The sequence below is a fragment of the Hyla sarda genome, chromosome 5, assembly GCF_029499605.1.
Source record: "Hyla sarda isolate aHylSar1 chromosome 5, aHylSar1.hap1, whole genome shotgun sequence".
Taxonomy (NCBI): domain Eukaryota; kingdom Metazoa; phylum Chordata; class Amphibia; order Anura; family Hylidae; genus Hyla; species Hyla sarda.
In genome coordinates this window covers 74,500,917-74,527,789 of record NC_079193.1, presented here as the reverse complement: position 1 = coordinate 74,527,789, position 26,873 = coordinate 74,500,917, and the positions used below count along the sequence as shown (strand labels likewise).

The 26,873-nt window shown below is 43.3% G+C and overlaps 1 protein-coding gene across 7 annotated transcripts in view; it reads left to right on the top strand.

Moving 5' to 3' along the window:
* Nucleotides 1–26,873, top strand: part of DNAH11 (dynein axonemal heavy chain 11) — a 324,054-nt gene that overhangs the window by 168,019 nt on the left and 129,162 nt on the right. For all 7 annotated transcript variants that reach the window (XM_056519699.1, XM_056519698.1, XM_056519697.1 and 4 more), the window contains one exon: nucleotides 9,120–9,281. In XM_056519699.1, the coding sequence (XP_056375674.1) occupies nucleotides 9,120–9,281 (162 nt within the window). The remainder of the gene's footprint in view (nucleotides 1–9,119; nucleotides 9,282–26,873) is intronic.

The window sequence follows — 26,873 nt, the reverse complement described above, 5'->3', positions numbered from 1 at the left end:
TAATTCCTTGTTCTACTCCATGTAGGAGGCCATTGTAGTATGAGCAAGTTTTTCCAGCTAATATCACCGCAAGTTCCATGCAGTGAGATTGAAGCTGGGATGAATATTTATAACAGGGGTGGTGACATCAGCCGGAATGGGCAGAAAAAAGTATTGATCATACTCCAGTGCCCCGACTCCATTGCACAGAACAAGGACTTTACATTTTAGCTACCTAACTAATATCTCTGGAACAGCTGCACCAATTTTTACACAGTAAGCAGCGTTCGAAACAAAGGTCACCTGCATTATCTACCTACAGAAGTGAGGAAATAAAAAATAAATAAATAAATAAATACATTCCAAGAGACTAAAACTGCACACAATCTACTTGTCCCTCATAAAAATCCACTTGTCCTGGTACACAAAATTATTTCAACCAAAATAGTACATAAATAAGGCCTTAATTAGTTTATTCATTTAGTTTTCGTACTTTCGTTTTTCCTCCTCGCCTATAATAGCCTCCTATAATAGCCATAACCCTTATTTTTCCATCTACAGATCTATATGAAGGCCTGTTTTTTGCGGGACCAATTGTAATTTGTAATGACGCCTTTTATTTTTCCATTTTGCTAATTTGCCATTCACCTTATGATCAAACTTACCTGTTATTTTGATACCTTAGGTCGGGTTGATTACAGTAATACCAAATTTGTTTAGTTTCCGTCATGTTTTACTAATAAAAAAAAATTCTAAACTTTTTCATTTAAAAATTTTTTTTATGGCCCCTATAACATTTAAATGTTTCCGTATACTGGGCTGTATGATGGCTCTTTTTTTTTATTTTATATATATATATATATATATATATATATATATATATATATATATATATATATATATATATATAATTTTTTTAAACATTTTTTCATATACCCAACAATAGTCATTAGACATCACCCCCGACAGTAAATGTGATAATACAGTGATATCACGTGTGATATCGCAAAGCATAATGAGACAAGTAGTCTCAAAGACAATTTCAGACATACCCACCCAACCTCCTTCCCCACCCCTGCTCGCTTTCCAGCCCCACATAGTCATCATAGGACAAAAATTAGAAAAGGATTAGGTCCCCTCACAAACACAAATAGGGGTTAAAACCCAAGATAAAATTATTCACAGGGTAAATAAGTCAAATTATACAAAGCCTTCCCAAGAATCCTGCAATACTATTCCTAAGGTACAATGTAGAGTCAATAAACGGAGTCATGATTCCTCTGATTTCCTCATCAGACAGAAATATAGAGACAAAGGACTTCCATTATTTTAAAAAGGATTTAGACGATTTTTCTGCAGATCTCCCCAATTCCAGTTGATCCATAAGTAAGTAATGCTTCACCTGTTGGAGTACCTCCTCTTTAGTCGGAAGGTCAAAGACCAACCAACATGCTAGTACACAGCGCTTAGCTACAAGTAAGAAAACGTGAAGTAGGAGAGATAGGGGGGAAGCCATTCACCAGCACGTGAAACAGGATTAACAATGGATCGACTAGTAAAGAGACCCACAGTTTAGCATTCAAAAAGGTGAAGAGGGAGACCCAAAACTCCTGTACTCTAGGACAGGAAACTAGACCTTGTAACAGGTCCAACCGGGGTAGATTGCAATTCGGGCACACTGCTATACGGTCAGGCATCGCCTCAGTTCTTGGGAGAGTAAAACTATACAGTGCATGGCATATTATTTTAAATTGGGTCTCCACACTTCGTTAGTTACTGCCCTGCGAACTTTAGTCCAGCCTTCCAAGATCGGTTTGAAAAGGTCAGTTTTGCCCTATTTACTCTCCCAGTAGCGAAACATCAAGGCTTCTACCCCCTCACTACCTCTACGTTTAACTTTCCAATAAAGGCAAGATAATGATTGAGTGGCAGATTCGGTACCTAGAAAATCATTAAAGGAGACAGGCCAATTTTCCTGAGACACCGTTAGTAAACCTAAACCGAGGAAGGACATTAGCTGAGAGTATTGAAGAAATTGGTGAGGTCCCAGGCCATATTCCATTTCCAGTTCAGGTAACATATAGTAATGATCCTCAGTGGGATGGAAAAGGTGTTTTACTAAAGTGATACCCGCAGCCCTCCAGTCATTAAACAGTCTATTCTATCTGCCCATTGGGAACTCCGGATGCGACCAGAGAGGCATTTAATTATTAAGAAGGAAGGGAAGGTTGAGCCCTCCTTTACAGGCCTTCCAGGCTGCGACCGTATCTCTAATAAGTAAGCTTCCTTTTACATATTTAGGTAAAGCTGAGTATTTAGTGTGTAATAAAGCTGACAATGACCAAGGCCGTACTTCATCTGCTTCCAAGAAATAGTTAGAATACATACTGGACCCCTTAACCCAGTCTATTCAGTGTCTCAGTAAGCACACCGTGGTGGCCCAGTATGGGATGGTGTTTCCCCGTACCCTTCTCCTGCCCTGTCAGGCAGAGTCCCTTTATGTCCCCATGGCCCCCTGCAGTGTTATCCCTTATGTACATATGTTATATGTTAAAAGTGTCATGTTTCTTTAATTACTGTGACCATGTGCTTGTTACCCAGGAGGCACTAGTTACGAGGTGACCCCTCAAGCGAGCATCAATTTGCGTAGTGCTATTCTGAGGCACTTGTTGGCCCATAGAAATTTAGTGAAAGCAGTAGTAAGACGGTTGACATCTTGGTATTTCAAGAGAAGTTGGATAGTCAGCATAGGATATGAGTTTAGAGAAACTCATCATGCTGTCACGCTCCCTCCCATAGGCTTGCATTGAGGGGGCGGAGCGTGACGTCACACGGGTGGCGGAGCCTTGACGTCACAATGCTCAGGCCCCGTGATCGACAGTAATCAGACCCGGAGCAAACACGCTCCGGGGGACTGATTTTAAACGGGGTGCGGCGTGCAAGATCACGGGGGTCCCCAGCGGCGGGACCACCCTGATCAGGCATCTTATCCCTATCCTTTGGATAGGGGATAAGATGTCTAAGTGCCGGAGTACCCCTTTAAGGTCTAGGAGGGTACTTTTGGCCACATTAACTTTAAAACCAGGTGACCCGCCAAAATGCTGCAATAAGAAAAAACCCTGTCCAGGTCAGCCAAGGGATCGGATAAAAAGAGTAATAGATCATCTGCAAACAGTACGTACTTGAGCTCCGTGGAACCCACCTTTTTATACCCGACACAACTAGGTTAGATTGAAGAAAACGAGACAGGGGTTCTATGGCCAGGTTAAACAGTAGGGGTGACAGTGGGCATCCCTGTCGGGTACCCCTCTGAGGAAAGAAGGGAGTCGACAGGGACCCCATCTAGAGAAATTTTAGCTAATGGTTGGAGTAAAGAGTCCGGAGGTAGGATAGAAAAACACCAGAAAAGCCCATTTTAGATAAGATAGCTCAGGGCTACTCCCATCGCACGCTGTTGAATGCTTTTTCACCATCATTGGAAAGGGCAGCGGGTGAAGGGTGCCGGTCCGGGTGCAGGTAAATATCATGAAGGACAGTGCAGACATTAGTAACAGAAGACCGTCCCTTGACCAAGCTAACCTGAGCGGGAGATATCAAGCGGGGAAGGAGCCGAGCCAGACGGTCAGCCATGATTTTGGAAATTAGCTTCAGATCAACATTGATAAACGGGATCGGGCAGAAGCCATCCGGAATGGAATGGTCTTTGCCCGGTTTAGGGAGAACACTGATATAAGCTGTCTGCATCATTGACCGGATAGATGCTCCTGAGAGAAAGGAACTATACAATGCCAGTAAAGTAGGGACAATGCCAGGTAGTAATAGTTTGTAAAAATCACCAGAGAAGCAGTCAGGCCCTGGCGCTTTCCCCGAGGAAAGATTCTTGATAGCCCCGGTCAGTTCCTCAGTTGTAATGTCTGCATTAAGGCCACAACGGTCATCATCTGATAAAATAGGTAGGTCAACTGTAGATAACAAGTCAATAGGAGGGAACATTAGGGGTGGAGGAAGAGTACAGAGAGGAAAAGTAGTCACGCAGGATGTCAACAATCTTATGAGAATGACCCACTCCGGAGATATCATTCATTATAGCTATATGGATAGGGGGAAAGGCCCCTTTGCAAACTTAGCCAAAAGCTTTCCAGATTTATTACCATAACAAAACAGTAAGGCATCAAAATGTGATTTATGTAAATTCTCCCTCCTCTCCAGCCAGGCCTCATAATCGATCCTTGCCTGTTTCCATCCAGCCCTTGAGGTCTCAGATTGATTAGATAGAAAGAGGGAATAGGCCTTCCTCAATTAATCCCCTTTTTCAGACAAACATTTCATTATTTTCCGTTGGGAAAAGGTGACATAAGCCATAAGTCGCACCTAAGTACCGCCTTGGCCACCTCCCAATATAAAGAGGGGTTCTGAACATGGTCAGAGTTGGTAGAGGCATACTCCATCCACCACCCTCTGAGTAGATCCCTCAACTTCTCCTTTCTAGCCAGCACCATTGGGGACCTCTATATATAGTCAGAACCCTTGGGGACCATGTCCGTAAGCTGTAAGACAGGGGCATGATCAGATATCACAAGATCTTCAATGCAGTGATAAGAGAGAAGACCCGATAAAGGGGGAGAAGTAAAGAAGTAGTCTATGCTGCACCATGAATCCTGAGATTGGGAATAATGCAAATACTCTCTGGAGTCTGGGTGCAAGAGTCTCCATGAATCCACCAGACTGACCTGCATGGCCCAAAGATACAGACGAAGATCACGCCTTCTAGGTAGAGTAGAGCAAAGTATGTTACGTCTTCGATCTTCATCTGAGCACATCACTGCATTGAAATCTCCACCAATTATCATGGAGGAAGCCACAGAGTTCTGGACCTGTACAGCCAAGTCAAAAAAAGAAGTGTTATCATCAATTGGACCATAAGCAGAGAAGAGAATAAGAGATTCTGACACAAATTTCATCACAATTTCACACCCCCTCCCCTCAACATCATTTTCTACTGAGACCACTTCCCCGGCACACTGCTTACCCACCAGGATAAGCACTCAGGCTTTGCGGTGTATTGCAGGAGAGCCATAGACTTCCTTAACCCACCACTTCCTTATTCTAATATAATCAGTAGCATCAAGATGTGTTTCCTGTAGCATCACTACATCTGGGGATAACCGTTTCAGGTGACTAAAAATCATATTACGTTTGTGAGGTGACCTAAGACCCTTCATATTCCACTCGATAAGTTGCATATTTAATGTATGTAAGGTGGTAAAAATAAGATGACCAGTATTAGAAGAGAAAAGCACATGACCAAAGCGAGCAGAGCAAATAAAGAAACACAGTAAAAATGTAAAAATCCCTTCCTCTCCCCCCCCCCCCCCCCAATGCAAAAAAAAAAAGCCTTCCCCATACTGATAATCCCCAGGGATGTCCCTACAAAATAAAGACCCCAAGTAGGGATAATATCTCCTTCCACCTTCACTTCTTCCCAGTACTGAGAGAAGCCATATGTAGAAAAAGAACAATAACTCCATCATATATAAAGGAAGCTACCCCTATCTAAAATGAAAATACAGGATGAATAAAACTACAGAAGCATAACAATAATCTCCCACCACTGCAAAAGGCAGGCTAACCCAATAACCTCGGTCATTCATCTGGGAAACACCTCTAAAATAGGTGCCAATTCCCCTCTGCAACAGATACCAGTGTACAAGGGTCCCCAAAGAGCACCAAAAGGACAGGAGGAAAACAGCGCACAGTATAATAGCAATGAAACAAGAGGGCAAATAACTTTTTCATTTTGCATTTCTTCATCATTCAACATCTCAACCCCCCCCCCCCCCCCCCATAACAAGGAAAATGCCCACAACCTAGGTCCTCCTATCGTTCCCCCCACCACCACCACCACCATCCTCCGGTCAAGAAATCGCAACTTCAGACTAGTAAAGGATGGCTATACTGTTCATCCCCCCCCCCCCCCCACACACACACACACCGGTAAACAGTACACCTAACTATCAAACCTTCGAACATGTGCATGAAACAACTGTGCATGAAAGTCTCGCAAACAGCCTGTCAGCGTCACTGGAGAGCATCTTCAGGGCCCTAGAAGGCAACGGGTTAGGTGCCAGCAGCGGAGCCTCAGGAACCCGGAGAGGAGCAGGGGAAACCGATCAGCTGGAAAGTGTCTCTCAGGACCATCAATCATCCGGTGGCAAAATGGAGCGTTGCCGCTGTTCCTTTGGAGAGGCCGTAATCCAGGTGGACAGGTGCGTATCTCCAAGTCCGGGGGTAGAAGACTGTGTCAGTGTGGTGCTCTGCATGGGGGAACGAGTCACCTCATCAGGAACCGTGCGGGGAGAGCGACGCGCCATGGGATAATATTGTGCCAGCTTCTCATTTGCCTCCTCCATGTGAACGTGGACATAGAACCATCAGGATGGTAAACCCTAAGGACAGCAGGATACACCAGCGCAAAACATATCTGTTTCCTATGTAAGGTAGTGCAGATCAGGGAGAACAGCTTGTGGCGGAGAGACACTTTGGCCGAAAAGTCCCCAAAAATAAGCAAGCATGCTCCTTCAAACATAAGGCCATCTCTCTTTTGGCGGAAAGCCTGTAGTAGAGCAACTTTATCTGTAAAGTCTAGGTATTTTACAATAACTTGCCTTGGTCTAGTTTGGGTCATCAGGGCAGACGGTGTTCCAGGTTCTGGCACGGGACAGAGGTCCGGACCTAGGCGATGGGCTCTTTCGACCCAGCAGTGGTGGGGGAGGCCCAGTAGTTAAGGTAAAATCTGTTCGCACAGCCTGTGGATACCTCGTGCCGGGATCGATTCAGGAACCCAAACGACCCACAATCTGCTGGATTTGTTCTCGAGATCCTCCACTTTATCCCAAAGCCATCATGCAGGGATTAACTGCACCTGAGGCCTCCTCCAGGGTCCAGTGTTCTGCCACCGTCTGGCCCTGTTTCTGTACGTCCGCCTGCTGTTGCTGTAATGTGGACTGCAAAGTGGCGGTGAGAGTAGCCTGAGCACTCAGGGCGATTCTGCTTGCCACAGCAGCTGTCAATCTATCATAGTCCAGGGAGAATAGGTCCCGATCATCTCCTCCATCTGAGCACTCATGGTCAGAAAAGGTAGGGGAGGAAGCACGGCTGGAGGCCCAGGAGTCTGCCATGTGGTTGGAGCCAGCCTTTCAGAAGGGGGTCTGTCCAGAGCCCTGAAAGTGTTTGCAGTGGCCCTTTCTGAGCAAATATCTCTCCATGAGAGACCCCTCACATGGGGGAGCAGGTACCTTCCAGGAAGGCAAGTGCGGGTAGCAGGGTGCAATAACAGGGCAGCTGCAGTGGAGCTGGTGTTCCATGCGTCCTCACAGCATTGCGCAGGAACCGGAAGTGTAATGGAAAATGTTTTGCCCCGTAATCTGCTGTTTGTATCGGTACCATTTTGGTATCGATCAGGCTTTTTGATTGATTTTTACTTCTAAGATATCACAATAAGGAGGATAAAAAGGACCTGTACAATCCAGGCACTGCCAGCTTGGTCATTATATGGTGGAAAGGAATTCTTAGGTATTCTTTAGCAGAATAGTTTATTGATAAAACAATAATTACAGATATGACACGTTTCGAGTGGGGACCCCCTCTTCCTCAGATCAGGTATACAAACAAACTTTCTGTAGTACATATTTAAAGGGTGAAAAAGTGCAGAGGGGGGGGGAATACTTCTGGGATATGACATTTAAAAAAAAGTACAATTTGACGCCATTGACTGTACAGGATATAAAATTTTATATTTTAATAGTTCGGACAATTACACACGCGCCAATACCAAATGTTTATTTTTATTATGTTTACATGTTTTTTTTATATGGAAAATGGGAAAACGGGGGTGATGTGAACTTTTAATATGGAATGGGTTAATGTGTGTTTTTTAAACTTTTGTAAAACTTTTTTTTACACATTATTAGTCCCTAAGGGGACCTTTAGGAGAAATCATTAGATTCCTCATACAGTTCAATGCACCGCTGTTTAGATGTTTAGATGCCGCTGTCAGCTTTGACATGAGCGGTCTTAATTATTAAAGGGTTAATAGCCAGCCGCAGTGATTGCCGTATGCCAGGTATTAGTAGCAGCCCCCAGCTAATGAAATCATCAGGGGGCCGCTGGGAATGGAACGGGCATGGGTAAGGAGCTCGCTCCATATACCCATAGTGTATTAAAATCAGAGGGGGAGGTTGGTCCGGCTCCGCTTGCCCGGCACCGGAAATGCATGTCCCGGGTGTCGGGTATTAGGATTTTCATGTCCCTATACCTATATATTCAGGTTAGTGCCAGTGACCCTGATGCCAGGTTTCCTTTAAAGGGGTACCCATCTGCTCAGCGTTTGGAACGAACGCTGGAGCTCGGGATGTCATAGCCCAGCCCCCTTATGTGATGTCATGAGGGGGCAGGGCTATGACATCACGGGCTCCCGGCGCTGGCTTCAACGTTCGAAACAGTTTGTTCCAAACGCTGAGCAGTGGAATACCCCTTTAAGTAATTCATTGCTGGAATCATGGTCTCTGCCCTCAGATAGGGCAGCATACACCTTGCGACAATATATATTCATATATTGCATACTATAATGAGCAAAGCAAGTAACAAAAAGCGTATCTATTTTAAAATTCAAAAACCATCTTATGGTCTATTCACATGTACAGTATTCTGTGCAGATTTAATGCACAGGATTTTCTGCTGCAGATTTTAATGCAAACTGAATGACTGAACACAGCTGGAAATCCTGCACATCAAATCTGCACAGAATACTGTACATGTGAATAGACATTAAGATATAAAATACTGGATAATAATATACCGTACCATCATGACAGCAAAGTTTACAATATGTCATATTGAAATAATATGTTATGTGCATTGCAATTCCTATATATGTTTCTGAACAGTAAAAAACAATATACCACTTAATGCAGTAAAAATATTTGAAGTTATCAGTAAATTATTTAGAAGTAACGTGGTGTTAAGTGGAAGTTTGAGGTTTGTCAATCACGGTAACAATACATTCCTGTTACTTTGCATTGCTGAGTAGCTGAGTGTGTCTCGTCATTGTTACTTAACATTCTCTCTTCTTTCTTATTCAGGTCATTTTATGTTTCTCTCCAGTTGGTTCCACCCTGCGTGTTCGAGCTCGGAAGTTCCCAGCTATAGTTAACTGCACAGCTATTGACTGGTTCCATGAGTGGCCCCAGGAGGCCTTGCAGTCTGTCAGCAGGAGGTTCATTCAAGACACGGAGGGTATTGAGGTAAGGAATTCTTATTCAACAGTAGAACATTGAAGTGTGATTTCCAAGATGGCTTTAACTTATAGGAAGCATATGAAGTGTTTGTTTTTATGGGAATGAGGTGCATTGAAAATCTTAAATGCACACTTAAACTACCCTCCATGTGATAGCCTATGTGACTCTTAACATTTCTGTAAACTCTTTCCTTTTACAAAAAAAATGACTCCAGAAAAAAAGCTCTAAAGTCTTAGCCACTAGATGTCTCACTTCTCTGTAATCTGCTGTCCACTGCCTCTTGTAAGGTTTAGACTGTCTTTAGTAACAGGCACCGTTATGTGAAGGAGATGACATAGGGAGAAAGGCGATTTATAATTGTAAATAGGCAATTTGTTTTTGGTGATAAAAAGAAGTGTCATTCATTCGTGTGTAATTCTTGTTGACACACAAATTTTTTTTGGCCCTGTGACACGGCGTACGCCACTTTTGTGGGCAGGTCTTTGTGGCAAAAGGAGCAAGGCCATTAGAAATCTATACCCGCTTATATCTTGTGTAGATTTCCCGTCAGATCCAACAAACAAATTTTTTTTTTCTATATATCACTCGATACCTAATCCTGACCATGTACATCACATTTTTATGTGTCTAGCACCTTCATTTACTTTTTTTATTACACTTTTAATTTAGCTCACTAGTCTGAATTCCTCTCAAAGGGAGGGGTGTGGCCTCACTGTGCAGGTCTCCGCCCCCTCCCTCAGTATGCTGTCTGCTCACATCTCCCCTAGCATTAGCAAAACTACAACTCCCAGCTTGTCCTCACTGACAGTAGTGAACACAAGCGGACAGTGGGAGGATATTTCCTCCAGCTATGAGCCCTGCACTCACAGCTGTCAATCAAGGAAGTGTGTCCATGACATAGGTGATGATGCATGGACACAGCAGGACTAGTATGTGTCCAAGCAGGCAGGGGGAGCAGTTGTTTGACTGGCTTTTTCAGTATGAAATACTGAAAATTTTCTAATGAAAGCAATTGCAAAACCTATTGGTTATACATGCTTTACAACATATCAAACTTTTTTGTATCTAACAGTTCCCATTTAAGTTTGAACATGGAAAAGAATTGCGGGAGATTTTCAAAAACTACTGTAATTTCTATTCCAGAGATATTAATTACACTTTTTTTTTTCTCCTCACATTTTCAAAGGGTTTGAAAATATGACATTTTCGTGCCGCTTTTGTTATTTTCACGCCAAAATTGGCACTTTTGGTGAATTGGCCAATTTTGCTGCCAAATTTTACATCCCTGAAAAATATAGGGGAAGCATCTCACTAGTGCCCAGACAAGCGATAACTGTATAAATAAAAAATTTCTAGGGCTTAAATGTGAGTTCAGGTACAGTGACCATGAAAAAAAAAAAAAAATAATAATAATAATAATTTTTTTTAGAACATTTTCCAATATTTATTTATTTTTTAATAATTGATTAAATAACGCCTTTTCCCAAAAAACAAAAAAAATTATAAATAAAACAATTTCTGTGATTTCTACACTAGTAAAAATCTGGTGTGAAATTTTTTATGTAAAATGGACTCTCACCCCTTTGAGAATATAATGTAAAACATGAAATTTACATAGCCACACCCACTTTTGCAAAACTGGTGTGACTAGTGTAAACCTCATGTAAGATACTTTGAATATTTGATGTGAACTTTTTTTGCACCCAAATTTTGGCGATAAGCGAAATTTTTGATGTGATGAGTTTTGAATTTGACTTCCATTATGCAATAATTAAAGAAAAAACTAAATTGCACAGCTATTGCTGTGTTTGACTGCACTGTTTACACTGAGCAACTCACAGAGGGGCAGAACATTAGGATTGATTTTGCTGCATCTTAGATGAACGTAGGAATATTGTTTTTTTTTATAGTGGATTTTATTCAATAACCACTTTATAAGGTACACCTGTTCAAATGCTTGTTAACACAAATTACTAATCAGCCAATCACATGGCAGCAATTTAATGCAATTAGGCATGTAGACATTGTCAAGACAACTTTTTGATGTTCAAACCGAGCATCAGAATGGGGAAATACATGTACATGACATTGTTGTTGGTACTAGATAGGCTGGTCTGAGTATTTCACAAACTGCTGATCTACCTGGATTTTCATGCACAATCATCTCTAGGGTTTACGAGATTCTCCCCCCCGCCCCCCCCCCCCCCAAAAAAAAAAAAACAATATCCCGTGAGCAGCAGTTGTGTGGAAAGAAATCCTTGTTGTCAGGAGAATGGGCAAACTGGTTTGAGATGACAGAAAGGCAACAGTAACTCAAAACCACTTTTTACAACTAAGGTATGGAGAATAAAATTTCTGAACACACAAAATGTCGAACCTTGAAGCAAATGGGCAACAATATTGGAAGACCACACTGGGTATCACTGCTGTCAGCAATAAACAGCAAACCGAGGCTACAATTCGCACAGGCTCACTAAAATTGTACAATGGATTACTTGGAAGAATGTTGCCTGGTCTGAGGAGTCTTGATTTCAGCTGCAAAATTTAGATGTCAGGGTCAGAATTTGATGTCAATAACCTGTATTAATGGTTCAGACTGGTAGTATAATGGTGTAGGAGTCATTTTCTTGGCACGTTTTGGGCCCCTTAGTACCAATTGAGCATTGTATAAACACCTACCTGAGTATTGCTGCTGACCATGTCCATCCCTTTATTACCACAGTATATCCATCTTCTGATGGCTATTTTCAGCAGGATAATAAACCATGTCACAAAGCTTACATCATCTCATATATCAGGTCACTGGACTCCAATGGCCTCCACAGTCACCACATCTCAATCCAGTAGACATTTGGGATGTGGTAGAAAGGGAGATTCACATTATGGATGTCCAGCTAATAAATCTGCAGCAACTCTGTGATGCCATCCCATCATGTTCACATATAGACTAAAATCTCTGAGAAATGTTTCCAGAACCGTGTAGAAAGTATGCCATGAAGAAAGAAGGCAAAAGGGGACCCAACCCACTACTAGCTAGGTGTACCTAATAAAATGGCCAGTGAGTGTATATTACAGAATACCTGTATAATTTGCCACAGTGCCGTGTTCTGGTTTTCACCTATTTTTCAAATTCTAGGATTGTAGATTCCATGCTGTGTAATAGCAAAGTCTATATGGTCAATCAGAGAACTCAGAATACTTTAGAGTGTTGCTATTTTTGGAAACACATTTTACATTTTAACTTTATTTCTTAAAAAGCTGTGACAGTAATGTGTATATCCACTCTCATCCTCTGTAACTGCAAGGAATTGAATCATGTTACAATTTTAGATCATACAGAATAATATACAGTATATAGTTCATAATGAAGAACCACTCTATAAGTACTGGTCTCAGTCTAGCGGGCCTGAGTTCTTCATGCTTCACATCAGTAGTTTACAACCTTTTTCAGCTCGGGGCACCCCTCAGAAAAGAACTTTTTGCAGGGCACCCCTACTGAATAATTTTCGATGCACTGCAAATAAATTCCTGAGAATAAGTATACCTATATATACAATAATGCACAATACCTACCGTATATACTCGAGTATTAGCCGTTCCGAATGTAAGCCGAGGCCGATGCTGAAAAAGTGCAAAGCCTAATATATGTAGGTTGTGCGGTAAAAAGTTGTGGCTGGAAAAAATCATCCTGACGGCCCAGGCCAGATGGAGAAGAAAAGAGTAAAGAAAAATACTCAGATGAGCAAAGACGTCACCTGTCACCCTGTATATAGCAGCACTGTAATCTACATAGCAACAGATATATAGTATCGATTTTTTTGTGCTGAAATCGCCCCCCCCCGCGGCTTATACTCGAGTGAAAAGAAAAATATATTGCTTTAGGCAAAACTTATTTACTCAAGTATAAGCCTAGGGTGGGAAATACATCACCCCCCCCCCCCCCCTGTTATCATCCCCCCTCCCCTGTCATCATCCATCATCCCCCCCACCCCTGTAATCATCCAGACCCCCCTTTCCATATGGCCCTCTGTCCATTTCATCCCCTGTCCATATGACCCCCTGTCAATATTTCCCCTGTCATCATCCAGACCCCCCTGCCAATATCCCACCCTGTCCATATGTCCCCCGGTCATCATCCAGACCTCCCTTTCGTTTTCTTCTCACCTCCCCAGTTGTTGCTCAAGTAGCTGCAGGGACCGTCCAGGGAGGGTGAGCCGGGCCGTCCATCTTCACTGCAGGGACCATCCGCATTCCGGTGGGAGGGTGAGCCGCTACTGGCCGACCATCTTCACCGGGAGGCCTTCTTCTCTGCTCCGGGCATTCCTCAGACTAGTGATGCTGCATTGACGCCTACACGCAGGGAGATCCGTGTGCAGCAGACGTCTTTGCGCAGGGATGCCCCTGACGTCATATGTCTGCCCAGCATGGACATCCTTGCGTGGCAGCGTCAATGCAGCATCACTAGTCGGCACGGAGCGGAGATGAAGGCCTCCCAGTTAAGATGGACGGCCCGGACCAGCTCGCCCTCCCCACCGGAATGCGGACGGTCCCTGCAGTGAAGATGGATGGCCCATCTTTTTTGGTGTAAATTCTGGCACAGACACAATTCCTGAGAATAAGTAATGCACATTTGCTGCTATATACAAGGGCTGACAGGTGACGTCTTTACTGGGAGTTGTAGTTTTACAACAGCTGGAGACACACTGTTTGGAAAACACTGGTCTGATGTAAGAGAAATGCTGACAAGTGAGCTTTTAGATATTAGCAACTGAAATAGTAACCTTAGATATAGTATCTGGAAAAACAAATTGTGATCTTATACTTTACTTTGCTTTCTCGCTTCTTGCACGTGCTTTAAAAATCTCAGTCACCTGTTGACAGAACGTGGTGCGACTCTCAGGCGATTCTGACAGCCACTCGGGATCTTTAAAACTACTTGCCAGCCTGTTGCCCATCGCAATATGCAATGTATGAATAAAGCTTGGCTGCTTAGAATATAAAGCATAGCTACATGTATATAAAGATATGTCTGAGAACATACATATCCAAACAGAGCTATAACACAGAAATAATGTAAATTTGTGTAATGCATGCATAGATGTTTGTAGCTCTCTGAAACTGAATGGATAATGCATCATGATAACTTTCTGCAGTCCTATGTACCGCGTTTCCCCGAAAATAAACCCTACCCCGAAAGTAAGCCCTACCAGTTTTTTCAGGGTGGGCTGCAATATAAGCCCTACCCTGCGAAAATAAGACCTAGGCCAGGGGTAATCAACTGGTGGACCACGGTCCAGATCCGGACCGTGGCCACCAGTAATGCCCGCAGACCCGAAACCCCCCACCCTCCTTTGGCTGGTCCCATTTCTCAGTGTTTTCCCACCAGGGTGCTTCCAGCTGTGGCCAAACTACAACTCCCAGCATGCTCGGACAGCCTTTGGCTGTCCGGGCATGCTGGGAGTTGTAGTTTGGCCACAGCTGGAGGCACCCTGATTGGAAAACACTGCCATATATAACTATCTATCCTACACCTTCATACCATACGGAAGCTGCAACGGGACCTCCTTCTGTTGCTTAGCAGCCAGGGGCCGGGACGCTGTCACTTTAAAACGTCGGCGCGTATGCACGGCCAATGTCACGGACGTGTCCCTGCCCCCGGCTGCTACCGTAAGCAACAGAAGGAGGTCCCGCCGCCGCCGAGAGCTGCAGCTTCCGTACGGTATGAAGGTGTAAGGTATGGTAGTTTATTATGGCAGAGGGGTGGGGGACACTGTAGGAGTATGGAGGACGACGGGGGAAGGGGAGGATGGGGCACTGTAGGAGTGTGGAGGATGGGGGGCTGTAGCAGTGAGGAGGATGGGGGGCTGTAGCAGTGTGGAGGATGGGGGGGCTGTCGCAGTGTGGAGGATGGGGGGGCTGTAGCAGTGTGGAGGATGGGGGGGGGGCTGTAGCAGTGTGGAGGATGGGGGGGCTGTAGCAGTGTGGAGGATGGGGGGCTGTAGCAGTGTGGAGGATGGGGGGGCTGTAGCAGTGTGGAGGATGGGGGCTGTAGCAGTGTGGAGGATGGGGGGCTGTGGGAGGATGGGGGGCTGTAGCAGTGTGGAGGATGGGGGGGGCTGTAGCAGTGTGGAGGATGGGGGGCTGTAGCAGTGTGGAGGATGGGGGGGCTGTAGCAGTGTGGAGGATGGGGGCTGTAGCAGTGTGGAGGATGGGGGGCTGTGGGAGGATGGGGGGTTGTAGCAGTGGGGAGGATGGGGGGTTGTAGCAGTGTGGAAGATGGGGGGGGGGGTGCGACATCCTCCACACTGCTACAGCCCCCCCATCCTCCCACAGCCCCCCATCCTCCACACTCCTGCAGCCCCCCATAAATAAATAAGCCCTACCGTAAAAATAAGCCCTAGTGTGTTTTTTGGGACTAAAATTAATATAAGACCCGGGCTTATTTTGGGAGAAACACGGTAAATGCACAGATACATCAGGAAAAGTGGCAGCCTGCTGCATTCATCTCTGCAACATTTGTATCCAATTTAACTATTGATTATTTTAACCATTTACAATATGCTGTACTTTGATATCAGTATGTCTAATAGGGGTTCACACCAACAGTTTCATTTACTGACGCTTTTAGGTGACTTTGTGTCGTAATATACTGCCATCTACTGCTGAAATGTAAACATTACCTTCATTTTTCTGCTGAAGAATTGCCAGATATTTGAAGTGTTATGAACCGTTGCCAAGGTTTTAAAACATTACAGCAATAAAGGTTACGATTATTTTATGTCCAAAAATATAATATGGAAGAAATCGTAGCCTTTCATTTTCATAGCATTTTAATTTACGGCACAACATAAACCCCTAAACTTGCTATATGACTGTAATCCCTTAAACTTTGTTTTAATTGGCTTTAAACTCATTTGTAAGATGTAATGGTTTCCGGTTTTATGTAGCGTGACACTGAATTTATTTGCCTAGCACCTGCAACTTAAAACATAGTTAGGATGAATATTGTGTGAAATAGCTGCTATTTTCGATTGTTATCTAGATTACTATAATTCATTGTATGTATGGTTTTCCAGCGCTTGCTATATGACAATTAAATCCACAGTGCAGACTGTGCAGTGCTATCAGGTACGCTCTAGTTTGGCTCTGAAAGTATAAAAAATAAAAAAACTCTTATCCAGCATGTGCAATTTAAAGTTCCAGTCTGTGTACTGTATATAGACAGCTTTAGGCATAGGGACGTGGGCTTATTATTATAGATTTGTGTATATGTGAGGTATGTGGACTACTGCAATAATGGAGTCATTTATTACTTGTGTATTCACAAATATGAAGCAACAGATTACATTTTATTTTCTAAAGAGCTTTCACTGTTGGTCAAAAAACCCCTTCTACCCCTAATCCTAAGGTTCCCACTGCTAAAGGTGGCCATATAGCTTAAAGGGGTACTCCTGTGCTTACACATCTTATCCCCTATCCAAAGGATAGGGGATAAGATGCCTGATCGCAGCTGGGGATGCCCGCGACCATGCACGCAGCACCCCGTTTGTAATCAGTCAGTGCCCGGAGCGTGTTCGCTCCGGGTCTGATTACGCTCCACCGCAGAGCCGGCGGCGTGTGACGTCACGCCCCCGTGTGACTTCACCCTCCGCCCCTCAATGCAAGCCTATGGGAGGGGGCGTGATAGGTATCACTCCCCCTCCCGTAGGCTTGCATTGAGGGGCGGAGCGTGACACTCACACGGGGGCGGGGGCGTGACGTCACACGCCACCGGCTCTGCGGTCGAGCATAATCAGACCCGGAGCGAACACGCTCGGGGCACTGATTACAAACGGGGTGCCGCGTGCATGATCGCGGGCATCCCCAGCTGCGGGACTCCCGCGATCAGGCATCTTATCCCCTATCCTTTGGATAGGGAATAAGATGTGTAAGCACCGGAGTACCCCTTCAAAGGGGTATGCCAGTGGAAAACTATTTTTTTTTTTTAATCCACTGAGGCCAGAAAGTTAAACAGATTTGTAAATTACTTCTATTTAAAAATCTTAATCATTCCAGTACTGATCAGCTGCTGTATGCTCCAAAGGAAGTTATTTTCTTTTTGAATTTCTTTTCTGCCTAACCACAGTGCTCTCTGCTGACACCTCTGTCCATGTCAGGAACTGTCCAGAGCAGGAGCAAATCACCATAGCAAACCTCTCCTGCTCTGAACAGTTCTTGACATGGACAGAGGTGTCAGCAGAGAGCACTGTGGTCAGACAGAAAAGAAATTCAAAAGGAAAAGAACTTCCTCTGGAGTATATAGCAGCTAATAAGTACTCGAAGGGTTAAGATTTTTAAATTGACATACTTTACAAATTTGTTAAACTTTCTGGCACCAGTTGATTTGAAAGAAAGGGTTTTCTGCAGGAGTACCCCTTCAAGGCTTCTTTCACACTGCCATTAGTACACAGCAGTGTGACGGCCATTGGGGGAGCCCGGGGAAATATTACGCGTTAAAAATAACAGCACCCAGCGGCCCCCATAATAGTTAATGGGAGCCGCCGGGATCTGTTGTTGCCCGTTGCTCCCCGTCACAAAAACGGACGTTATAGTCTTTTTTTTTTTTTTTTAGGTGACTTTAACGGCCGTTCTCGACAGGGAGCAACGACAGCGTGAAAGGAGCCTAAGGTTCCCATACACATTAGACAAAAGTCTGTGGAACGTGCCAACTTTGGCGGGTTCGGCCAGCATTCTAAAGTACATCGCGGCCTCCCGACAGATTATGTCAGGGGGAGAAGGGTTGGCTTTCAACCCTATTGTTCTGGGAGAGATAATTTCCCGTCAGAACTGTCTGTCTTTCTTTACATAGACGGCATATAAACATTTATCAAGTTTTATGTGTATGGGAAGATGGGGAGAGAGAGCTTTGCACTATTATTATTCTTTCTGTCTGTATACTTTTACATATGTGGGTATATAATCTTGATAGTACTGTTTATCTGTACAGCATCTCTACTTTTTCTGTGTGTATACATCAGGACTGGTGGTATTTCCACTTTTTCATTAATGCATCTGAACAAGGGACTCAGAAAAATGGACTACAATGCATTAATGAAAAAGTGGAAATACCACCAGTCCTGATGTATACACACATAAAAAGTATAAGCTGTACAAAAACATACTAGCAAATATATACCCACATATGTAAAAGTATACAGACAGAAAGAATAATAATAGTCAAGTATTGCACAATGCCCAAAAAGGGTAACAGCAAAACAGACAGTATTGAAATACGCAGTTATGGTAATGACAAATGGGAGAAATAGAATAAGACCCCAGGAAACGGGATTAAAATGGTACCACAGTAACCAGCAATCACCTCAGTCCTGTATAGAACGGCTGAAAACTCAAACACCCATCACACATCATAAGTGCATACTGTGGACATCTTACCCTCGTTCAGAGTGCCACCCCAACAACATTGTTTCACAACAAGCTTCCTCAGGGAATTCCATCCATTCCTCCTGTCAAATGGATGTGTCCCTGCATACTCTAGCGTAGATCTGGAGGGACAAAAACGGCAGAGCTTCCTCATGGGACAAGTATCGTCTGATACATAATATGTGTGTCGAGCAGATCGTGTGTGGTGAGTGTAGTTGTACCACTCACCTTGCTTAGTTGTGTATAATGACACAACTACAATAGTGCTTTAGACAATCAGATAGGTGATGCAGCCTCCTGGTTCCGGGTCTTGGAATGCTCCAGGCCGGTCAGTGGAATGATAGGTTTAGGGGAAAAAATTCCAGGTTATTGGCGCAAACCACCAGCGATGGATAACAGTTTCTTCAAAGGAATTTTATTGCCAAAGAAAACAACGCGTTTCAGAGCTTTGGAGCTCCTTCATCAGGTAAGTATGGCATACTTACCTGATGAAAGAGCTCCAAAGCTCTGAAACGCGTTGTTTTCTTTGGCAATAAAAATTCCTTTGAAGAAACTGTTATCCATCGCTGGTGGTTTGCGCCAATAACCTGGAATTTTTTTCCCTAAACCTATCATTCCCTGCATACTCTGACACTCTCATCCCTGACTGGTCTGTTTCAGACACAACTCTTTCACAGGAAAACCATTGTCAGTTTAGCCAGAGGAATGACGCAACACATGGTTGTATAAAAAGTTACTCCAAAATTGTTGTTTTATGACAAATACCAGTATTAACTATAGCAGACATGTCGGAAGCGCTAACAGGTCATCTTTAAATGTTCTCAGGTGATACTCAGAAGTTCTAGCATAAGAACAATGTATAGTGCCTCACAAATTCTGTGAATATATTTAAAGATGAGAGAAGTTACAGTGATTCAATTCGTCACGAACTTCTCAGCTCGGCAGCTGCTGACTTTATCCTGCATAAATGAGTTCAGCTTTCAGGTGCTCCGGTGGGCTGGAGACTCTCTACTAGGACTGTATCCACCTTTTCCAGCCACCGGAGCACCTGAAAGCTGAATTCATTTATGCAGGATAAAGTCAGCAACTGCCGAGCCGAGAAGTTCGTGAGGAATCGAATCACTGTAACTTCGCTCATCTCTAAATATATTTAGAAGTTTTCCTAATTATTACAGTACATTGGATTCCCCTCTATTGGGATCTCAAAAGTACCGTATATCATTTTTAACAAATATTTCTTACAGATATTTGTTCTGTTCACATTTTTTTTAAGGTATTTTTTTAAAAAGTTAAAGCCATTGCTTTGAGTTTTCATCAGCACCATCTTTTGTAGTATTTGTACATTAGAAAACAGGCTGATACAGAAAAAGACAACACAGTATATATAAAATGGATTGGCAGAATAAATAATTTATGCTAATGAAATTACTGCAATTAGTATTTGCACAATGACCGTTTCAGAAGCCACAGCTGTTAAAGTCAGGAAGCGCTGTCACCGCTGACCTTATCATAAGAGAAAGTGACAAATTGCGAATGCAAAGGAGGCCAATCATCAAAGAATCCCGTTCTACAACGATTAGTGTTTTCTGCAAAAGCAGCATGAATTACAACCAGCTGCTCCGTGGCTTGACATGTCTCCCATGCTGTGCCACTTTGTTAAGCTTTACGTTACAACAATAGTTATTTTACTGCTTCATGACAAATTATCCAGGGCCAATTCCATATTTTCTGGAAGACCTTTTCCAACTTCTGTAGTCTGCCGACATGTATCTTGTCATTTCCTACTGTACTTTATGGAAAGGATATTTGTACAGGTGTGTAGGTTCTTGTAGGTGTCAATGTATATCATAATGTACACATACTGTAGAATAAAGTAAATGATGGGGAGTAAAGTTTATTTATTTGACTGTTTACAATTTTTTTTATTGTAAAAAATGAAATTCTTTGCATGTATGGTAATACAGCTGTTAGTTTTTTTTCTGTATTGTATACCTCCTTGTACCATGGTTTAGTCTGTAGTGGTTTTTTTTTTTTTTTTAATCTACATTTGCTGTCTAGTCTAGTAGAATATCTGATGCTGCTTACTCAATTAAATGCCGCCAAACAAAATTATTTTATGATTATAAAATATTTACCGTATTTTTCGCCCTATAGGACGCACCGGCGTATAAGACGCACCCAATTTATAGGTGCAAAATCTAAAAAATTAAGATTTTGAACCCAATAGTGGTTTTCAACCTGCGGACCTCCATATGTTGCAAAACTACAACTCCCAGCATGCCCGGACAGCCGTTGGCTGTCCGGGCATGCTGGGAGTTGTAGTTTTGTAACATCTGGAGGTCCGCAGATTGAAGACCACTGCATAGGAGGTAATACTCACGTGTCCCCGCCGCTCTGGACCCGTCACCGCTGCCCTGGATGTCGCTCCATCGCTGTGGCCGTGTCCCCGTCGCTCCGGAACATCTCTGCTGCCGGCCGGGTATCCTCTCTCTCCGTCGCCGCCATCACGTCATTACGCACGCCGACGCACGTACGCGATGACGAGGAAGGAGAGCGCCGGCCATACAGGGGATCTCTGAACGGAGAAGACACCGAGGAGGCAGGTAAGGTCCCTCCCGGTGTCCTGTAAGCACTAACCCGGCTATTCAGTCAGGCTGTTCGAGACCGTCGCGGTGAAATCGCGGCGGTCCTGAACAGCCCGACTGAACAGCCGGGTTAGTGTCACTTTCCCTTCAGACGCGGCGGTCAGCTTTGATCGCCACGTCTGAAGGGTTAATACTGGGCATCACCGCGATCGGTGATGTCCTGTATTAGCCGCGGGTCAAGGCCGTTGATGGCCGCAGGGACCGCCGCGATAGCAGTGTATTCACCGTATAAGACGCACTGACTTTTTCCGCCCAGTTTTGTGAAAGAAAAAGTGCGTCTTATACGGCGAAAAATACGGTATATAGCGCACTTTGTTTACATTTACATAATATGAAAACAGATACGGTGCTCATTACACATAGTAAATGACTGATATAGAGGGAAATTACCCTGCCCGTATGGACTTACAATCTACAAGGGGTTGGAAAAAGAACTGAAGGTGAACGGGGACAACTGGTCATTTACGAGAAGTTAGGGAAGAAGCCATTCCCAAGGCAGTGGCATCAGGGTTGCTGTAGGTCATAGGCTTGCTTGTAGACATGGGTCTTCAGGTTGCTTTTAAAGGTCTTAATGGTTGGTAAGAGACTAATGTGTCAGGGTACCACAGTGTATGGGAAGAGCATGGGAGAAATCTTGGAGACAGTTGATTGAGGTGCAAGTGAGGGGAGAGCACAGGCAAAGGTCTTGAGAAGATCAGAGATTACATGAGGGGCAGTATCCGGAGATCAGGTCAGAGATGTATGGAGGGGACTGATTGTAGACAGCCTTGTATGTCATGGTGAACAGTTTTAACCCCTTAAGGACGCAGGACGTAAATGTACGTCCTGGTGAGGTGGTACTTAACGCACCAGGACGTACATTTACGTCCTGTGCATAACCGCGGGCATTGGAGCGATGCCAGTGTCATGCGCAGCTGATCCCGGCTGCTGATCGCAGCCAGGGACCCGCCGGCAATGGCCGACGCCCGCGATCTCGCGGGCGTCCTCCATTAACCCCTCAGGTGCCGGGATCAATACAGATCCCAGCATCTGCAGCAGTGCGCAATTTGAATGAATGATCAGATCGCCCGCAGCGCTGCTGCGGGGATCCGATCATTCAGAACGCCGCACGGAGGTCCCCTCACCTTCCTGCTTCCGGCTCCCGGTGTCTCCTGCTCTGGTCTGAGATCGAGCAGACCAGAACAGAAGATAGCCGATAACACTGATCTGTTCTATGTCCTATACATAGAACAGATCAGTATTAGCAATCATGGTATTGCTATGAATAGTCCCCTATGGGGACTATTAAAGTGTAAAAAAAAATGTAAAAGTAAAAGTAAAAAAAAAAGTGAGAAATCCCCTCCCCCAATAAAAAAGTAAAACGTTCCGTTTTTTCCTATTTTACCCCCAAAAAGCGTAAAAAATAAATTTTATAGACATATTTGGTATCGCCGCGTGCGTAAGTGTCCGAACTATTAAAATAAAATGTTAATGATCCTGTACGGTGAACGGTGTGAACGAAAAAAATTTTTAAAAAGTCCAAAATTGCTACATTTTTAATACATTTTATTAAAAAAAAAATTATAAAAAATGTATTAAAAGTTTTTAATATGCAAATTTGGTATAAAAAAAGTACAGATCATGGCGCAAAAAATGAGCCCCCATACCGCCGCTTATACGGAAAAATAAAAAAGTTAGAGGTCATCAAAATAAAGGGATTATAAATGTACTAATTTGGTTAAAAAGTTTGGGATTTTTTTTAAGCACAACAATAATAGAAAAGTATGTAATAATGGGTATCATTTTAATCATATTGACCCTCAGAATAAAGAACACATGTCATTTTTACCGTAAATTGTACAGTGTGAAAACGAAACCTTCCAAAATTAGAAAAAATTGCGTTTTTCTTTTTAATTTCCCCACAAAAATAGTGTTTTTTGGTTGCGCCATACATTTTATGATATAATGAGTTATGTCATTACAAAGGACAACTGGTCGCGCAAAAAACAAGCCCTCATACTAGTCTGTGGATGAAAATATAAAAGAGTTATGATTTTTAGAAGGCGAGGAGGAAAAAATGAAAACGTAAAAATGGGCTGAGTCCTTAAGGGGTTAAAGGGGTTATCCAGGAAAAAATTTTTTTTTATATACATCAACTGACTCCATAAATGTAAACAGATTTGTAAATTACTTCTATTAAAAAATCTTAATCCTTTCAGTACTTATGAGCTTCTGAAGTTAAGGTTGTTCTTTTCTGTCTAAGTGCTCTCTGATGACATGTGTGTCAGGAACCGCCCAGTTTAGAAGAGGGAGAGAAGAAGGAAGATATAGCTAACAGGCACTCTGCAATTTGGGATAGGAGATAGGTGACATCTAGACCAGAGTGATAGATCAGCATAGAAGTGATACTTGAAGTCATGGGATTCTATAATCTGTCCCAGGCCAAAAGTATAGATAGAGAAGAGTAGGGGCCCCAGAATAGAGCCAACAGTGAGAGGGTGTGGTGAGGGAGTGGCACATGTGTGGGAGACACTGAGTGTGCGGTTGGAGAGATGAAGGAAAGGTCTAAATTTGTGATGCCTAGGGATAAAAGCAAGAAGGAGTGAAGGCAGAATAGAGATCTAGGAAAAGGGGCACAGAATATTGGCGTAAGGCTTTGGAGGTCAACAAAGAATGGTGGGGACAGAAACCAGATTGCTGGTGGTCAAAGAGTGCATTACATGAGAGGTGGAAGGACAGTTGAAGGTAGACATGTTGTTCATGGAGTTTTAAGGGAAGGGGGAGAAGCTTGATGAGTTAGGACTGGGATGAATACTTTGGTCAGGTTGGGGATGAGATGTGATGGTATTGGGCCAAGTGCACAGGTGGTAAGGTGCGATGTGGAGAGTAGTTTAGATAACATGTCTTCAGTTATGGGGGAAGAGCATTGGATGAGTGTGCAAATGAGTTGTGGGGACTGTGAGATAAAGCTTTCTCTGATGGTGTTGATTTTGTGTTTTTGTATTTGACACCAAAATACAGATTTTTTTTTTCTTTTTGTTACATCATATATCAGAAAAGAATGAATAAAAACTAGTCAAAAAATTCCCATGAAGGGAAAAATGGTAACTACAGATCACTGTGCTAAAAATGACATCCCGTAAAAAATGTAAAAAAAAAGTATGGGAGTCAGAAGAGAACAAATTTACGCATACTGATTTTGTTTAAAAAACAAACAAAAAAAAAACATTATTTTAACCCCTTCATGGTTCACGCTTTTTTGCTCCTCACATTCTAACTGTTTTGTTTTTCCACTGACAGAGTTCACAATACGGTAAATCTGACATGCTATCTTTATTCTAATGGTCAGTATGATTCAAATGAGGTTAATATGTAAATGAGGTTCAAGTGTCCAGGAGGTGTTCCCTAACACAGAAAGAGCCCAGGGTCAGCCAGCTCATTTCCTCTTATTCACCACTTTGATTGACAGAAGGCACAAGGGTGCTGGCTGCTGCTGGGCTTGTGCCATTCTGGGAATTCAGCCTCATTTACACATTAACAATATCTCAACACTTGCAAGTACTATAGATATAAAATAAAAATGTATGCCTGGATTCATGACAACTAGCCTTATCTATCCATGTGCATCTTTTCACCCCTGCTTTTCTGCTGACAGGTCCACTATTTAAGTATAAGCATGGGCTCTTAGGATATAGACCAGCCACTGCCGAGACTTATCAAAATTATTTAGTGCACAAAATTTTACCAAAGCCATTACCTACAGGAGATGAATATGGGCTCACTGGGTCAGAAGCAGATTTGTCATGGAGCTAAACTAGGGAGCAGGGTCTAAGGGATTGAGCATTCTTCACCCTTAACCTTGCAAGGAGATGTTGACTTTCCCACATGCAATGTCCAGGTCTTTACTCTCAGATTACTCTGTCTGTGCAATGACTGACTGGAGACACAGTATTGTGGTACCAAGGCAGCAGGCAGATGTTGCAAAACTACAACTCCCAGCATGCCCAGACAGCAGTTTGCTGTCTGGGCATGCTGGAATTTGTAGTTTTGCAACATCTGGAGGGCCACAGTTTGGAAATCACTGTGCGGTGGTTTCTAAACCGTGGCCCTCTAAATCTTGCAAAACTACAACTCCCAGCATGCACAAACAGCCAAAGGCTGCCTCGCCATGCTGGGAGTTGTAGTTGTGTACCTCCACTTGTTGCATAACTACATCTCCCAGCATACCCTTGGGCAATCAATACATGCTGGGAGTAGTAGTTTTGCAACAGCTGGAGGCACACTGGTTGGAAAATACTGAGTTAGGAAAGTTAGAACCTAACTGAAGGTTTTCCAACCAGTGTGCCTCCAGCTGTTGCAAAAGTACAACTCCCAGCATGCGCAGTCTGTCAGTGCATGCTGGGAGTTGTAGTTTTGCAACAGCTGGAGCAGCTACCCGCTAGCAGTTTGCTCTCCAGCAGAAAATTTGCCGCAGCTCAAACTTGAAGCAGGAAACTCACTGTAAAACTGGCGGGTTTACAGTGAGTTTCCTGCTTCAAGTTTGAGCAGCGGCAAATTCTCCGCCGCAGCGCAAACTCCTAGCAGGAACCTCACCGTAAACCCCCGCCACGGCGAATGTGCCCTAAAAACACTACACTACATAGTAAAGGGTAAAACACTACATATACACTCCCTTACACTGTCCCCCCCCCCCCCCCCCCCCCCCAATAAAATTGAAAAATGTATCGTAAAACAGCAGAGCACTTGACGTCCACACATGGGGTATTTCCATACTTAGAAGAGATAGAGTTACAAATTTTGGGGGGACATTTTCTCATATTACCCCTTGTAAAAATTTAAAATTTGGGGGGAAAACATTTTAGTGAAAAAAAAATTCATTTACACATCCGAATTTAACGAAAAGTTGTCCAACACCTGTGTGGTTAAGGCTCACTGGACCCCTTAGTACGTTACTTGAGGGGTGTTTCCAAAATAGCATGTCATGTGGGTTTTTGTTTGCTGTTCTGGCACCATAGGTGCTTCCTAAATGTGATATGCCCCCCAAAAACCATTTTAGAAAAATTCCCTCTCCAAAATCCCATTGTCGCTCCTTCCCTTCTGAGCCCTCTAGTGCACCCACAGAGCACTTGACATACACATATGAGATATTTCCTTACTCGAGAGAAATTGTGTTACAAATAGTGATGAGTGGCATTGCCCATATTCAAATTCGGGATATTTTGTGAATATAAAGACGCATATTCGCATATGTGAATATTCGTGTATTTGAGGAAGAAAACAGTGAGGAAGTGAGCAACTTTACTATTGGCTGCTAGGGATGTTGTTGATATCCTCTGCAAGTGCATTATTCTAATTGACCCACAAGTGAAATGTGCGCATATACAAATATTCACATATGCGCAAAAAAAGCGAATATTCGCAATTTTGAATATAAAGCGAATATATTCGTGAATTTTGAAATGCAAATATTCGCGCCCAACACTAGTTACAAATTAAAAACTGGGTCTACAAGAACATGCAAGTGTAAAAAATGAAGATTTAGAATTTTCTGCTT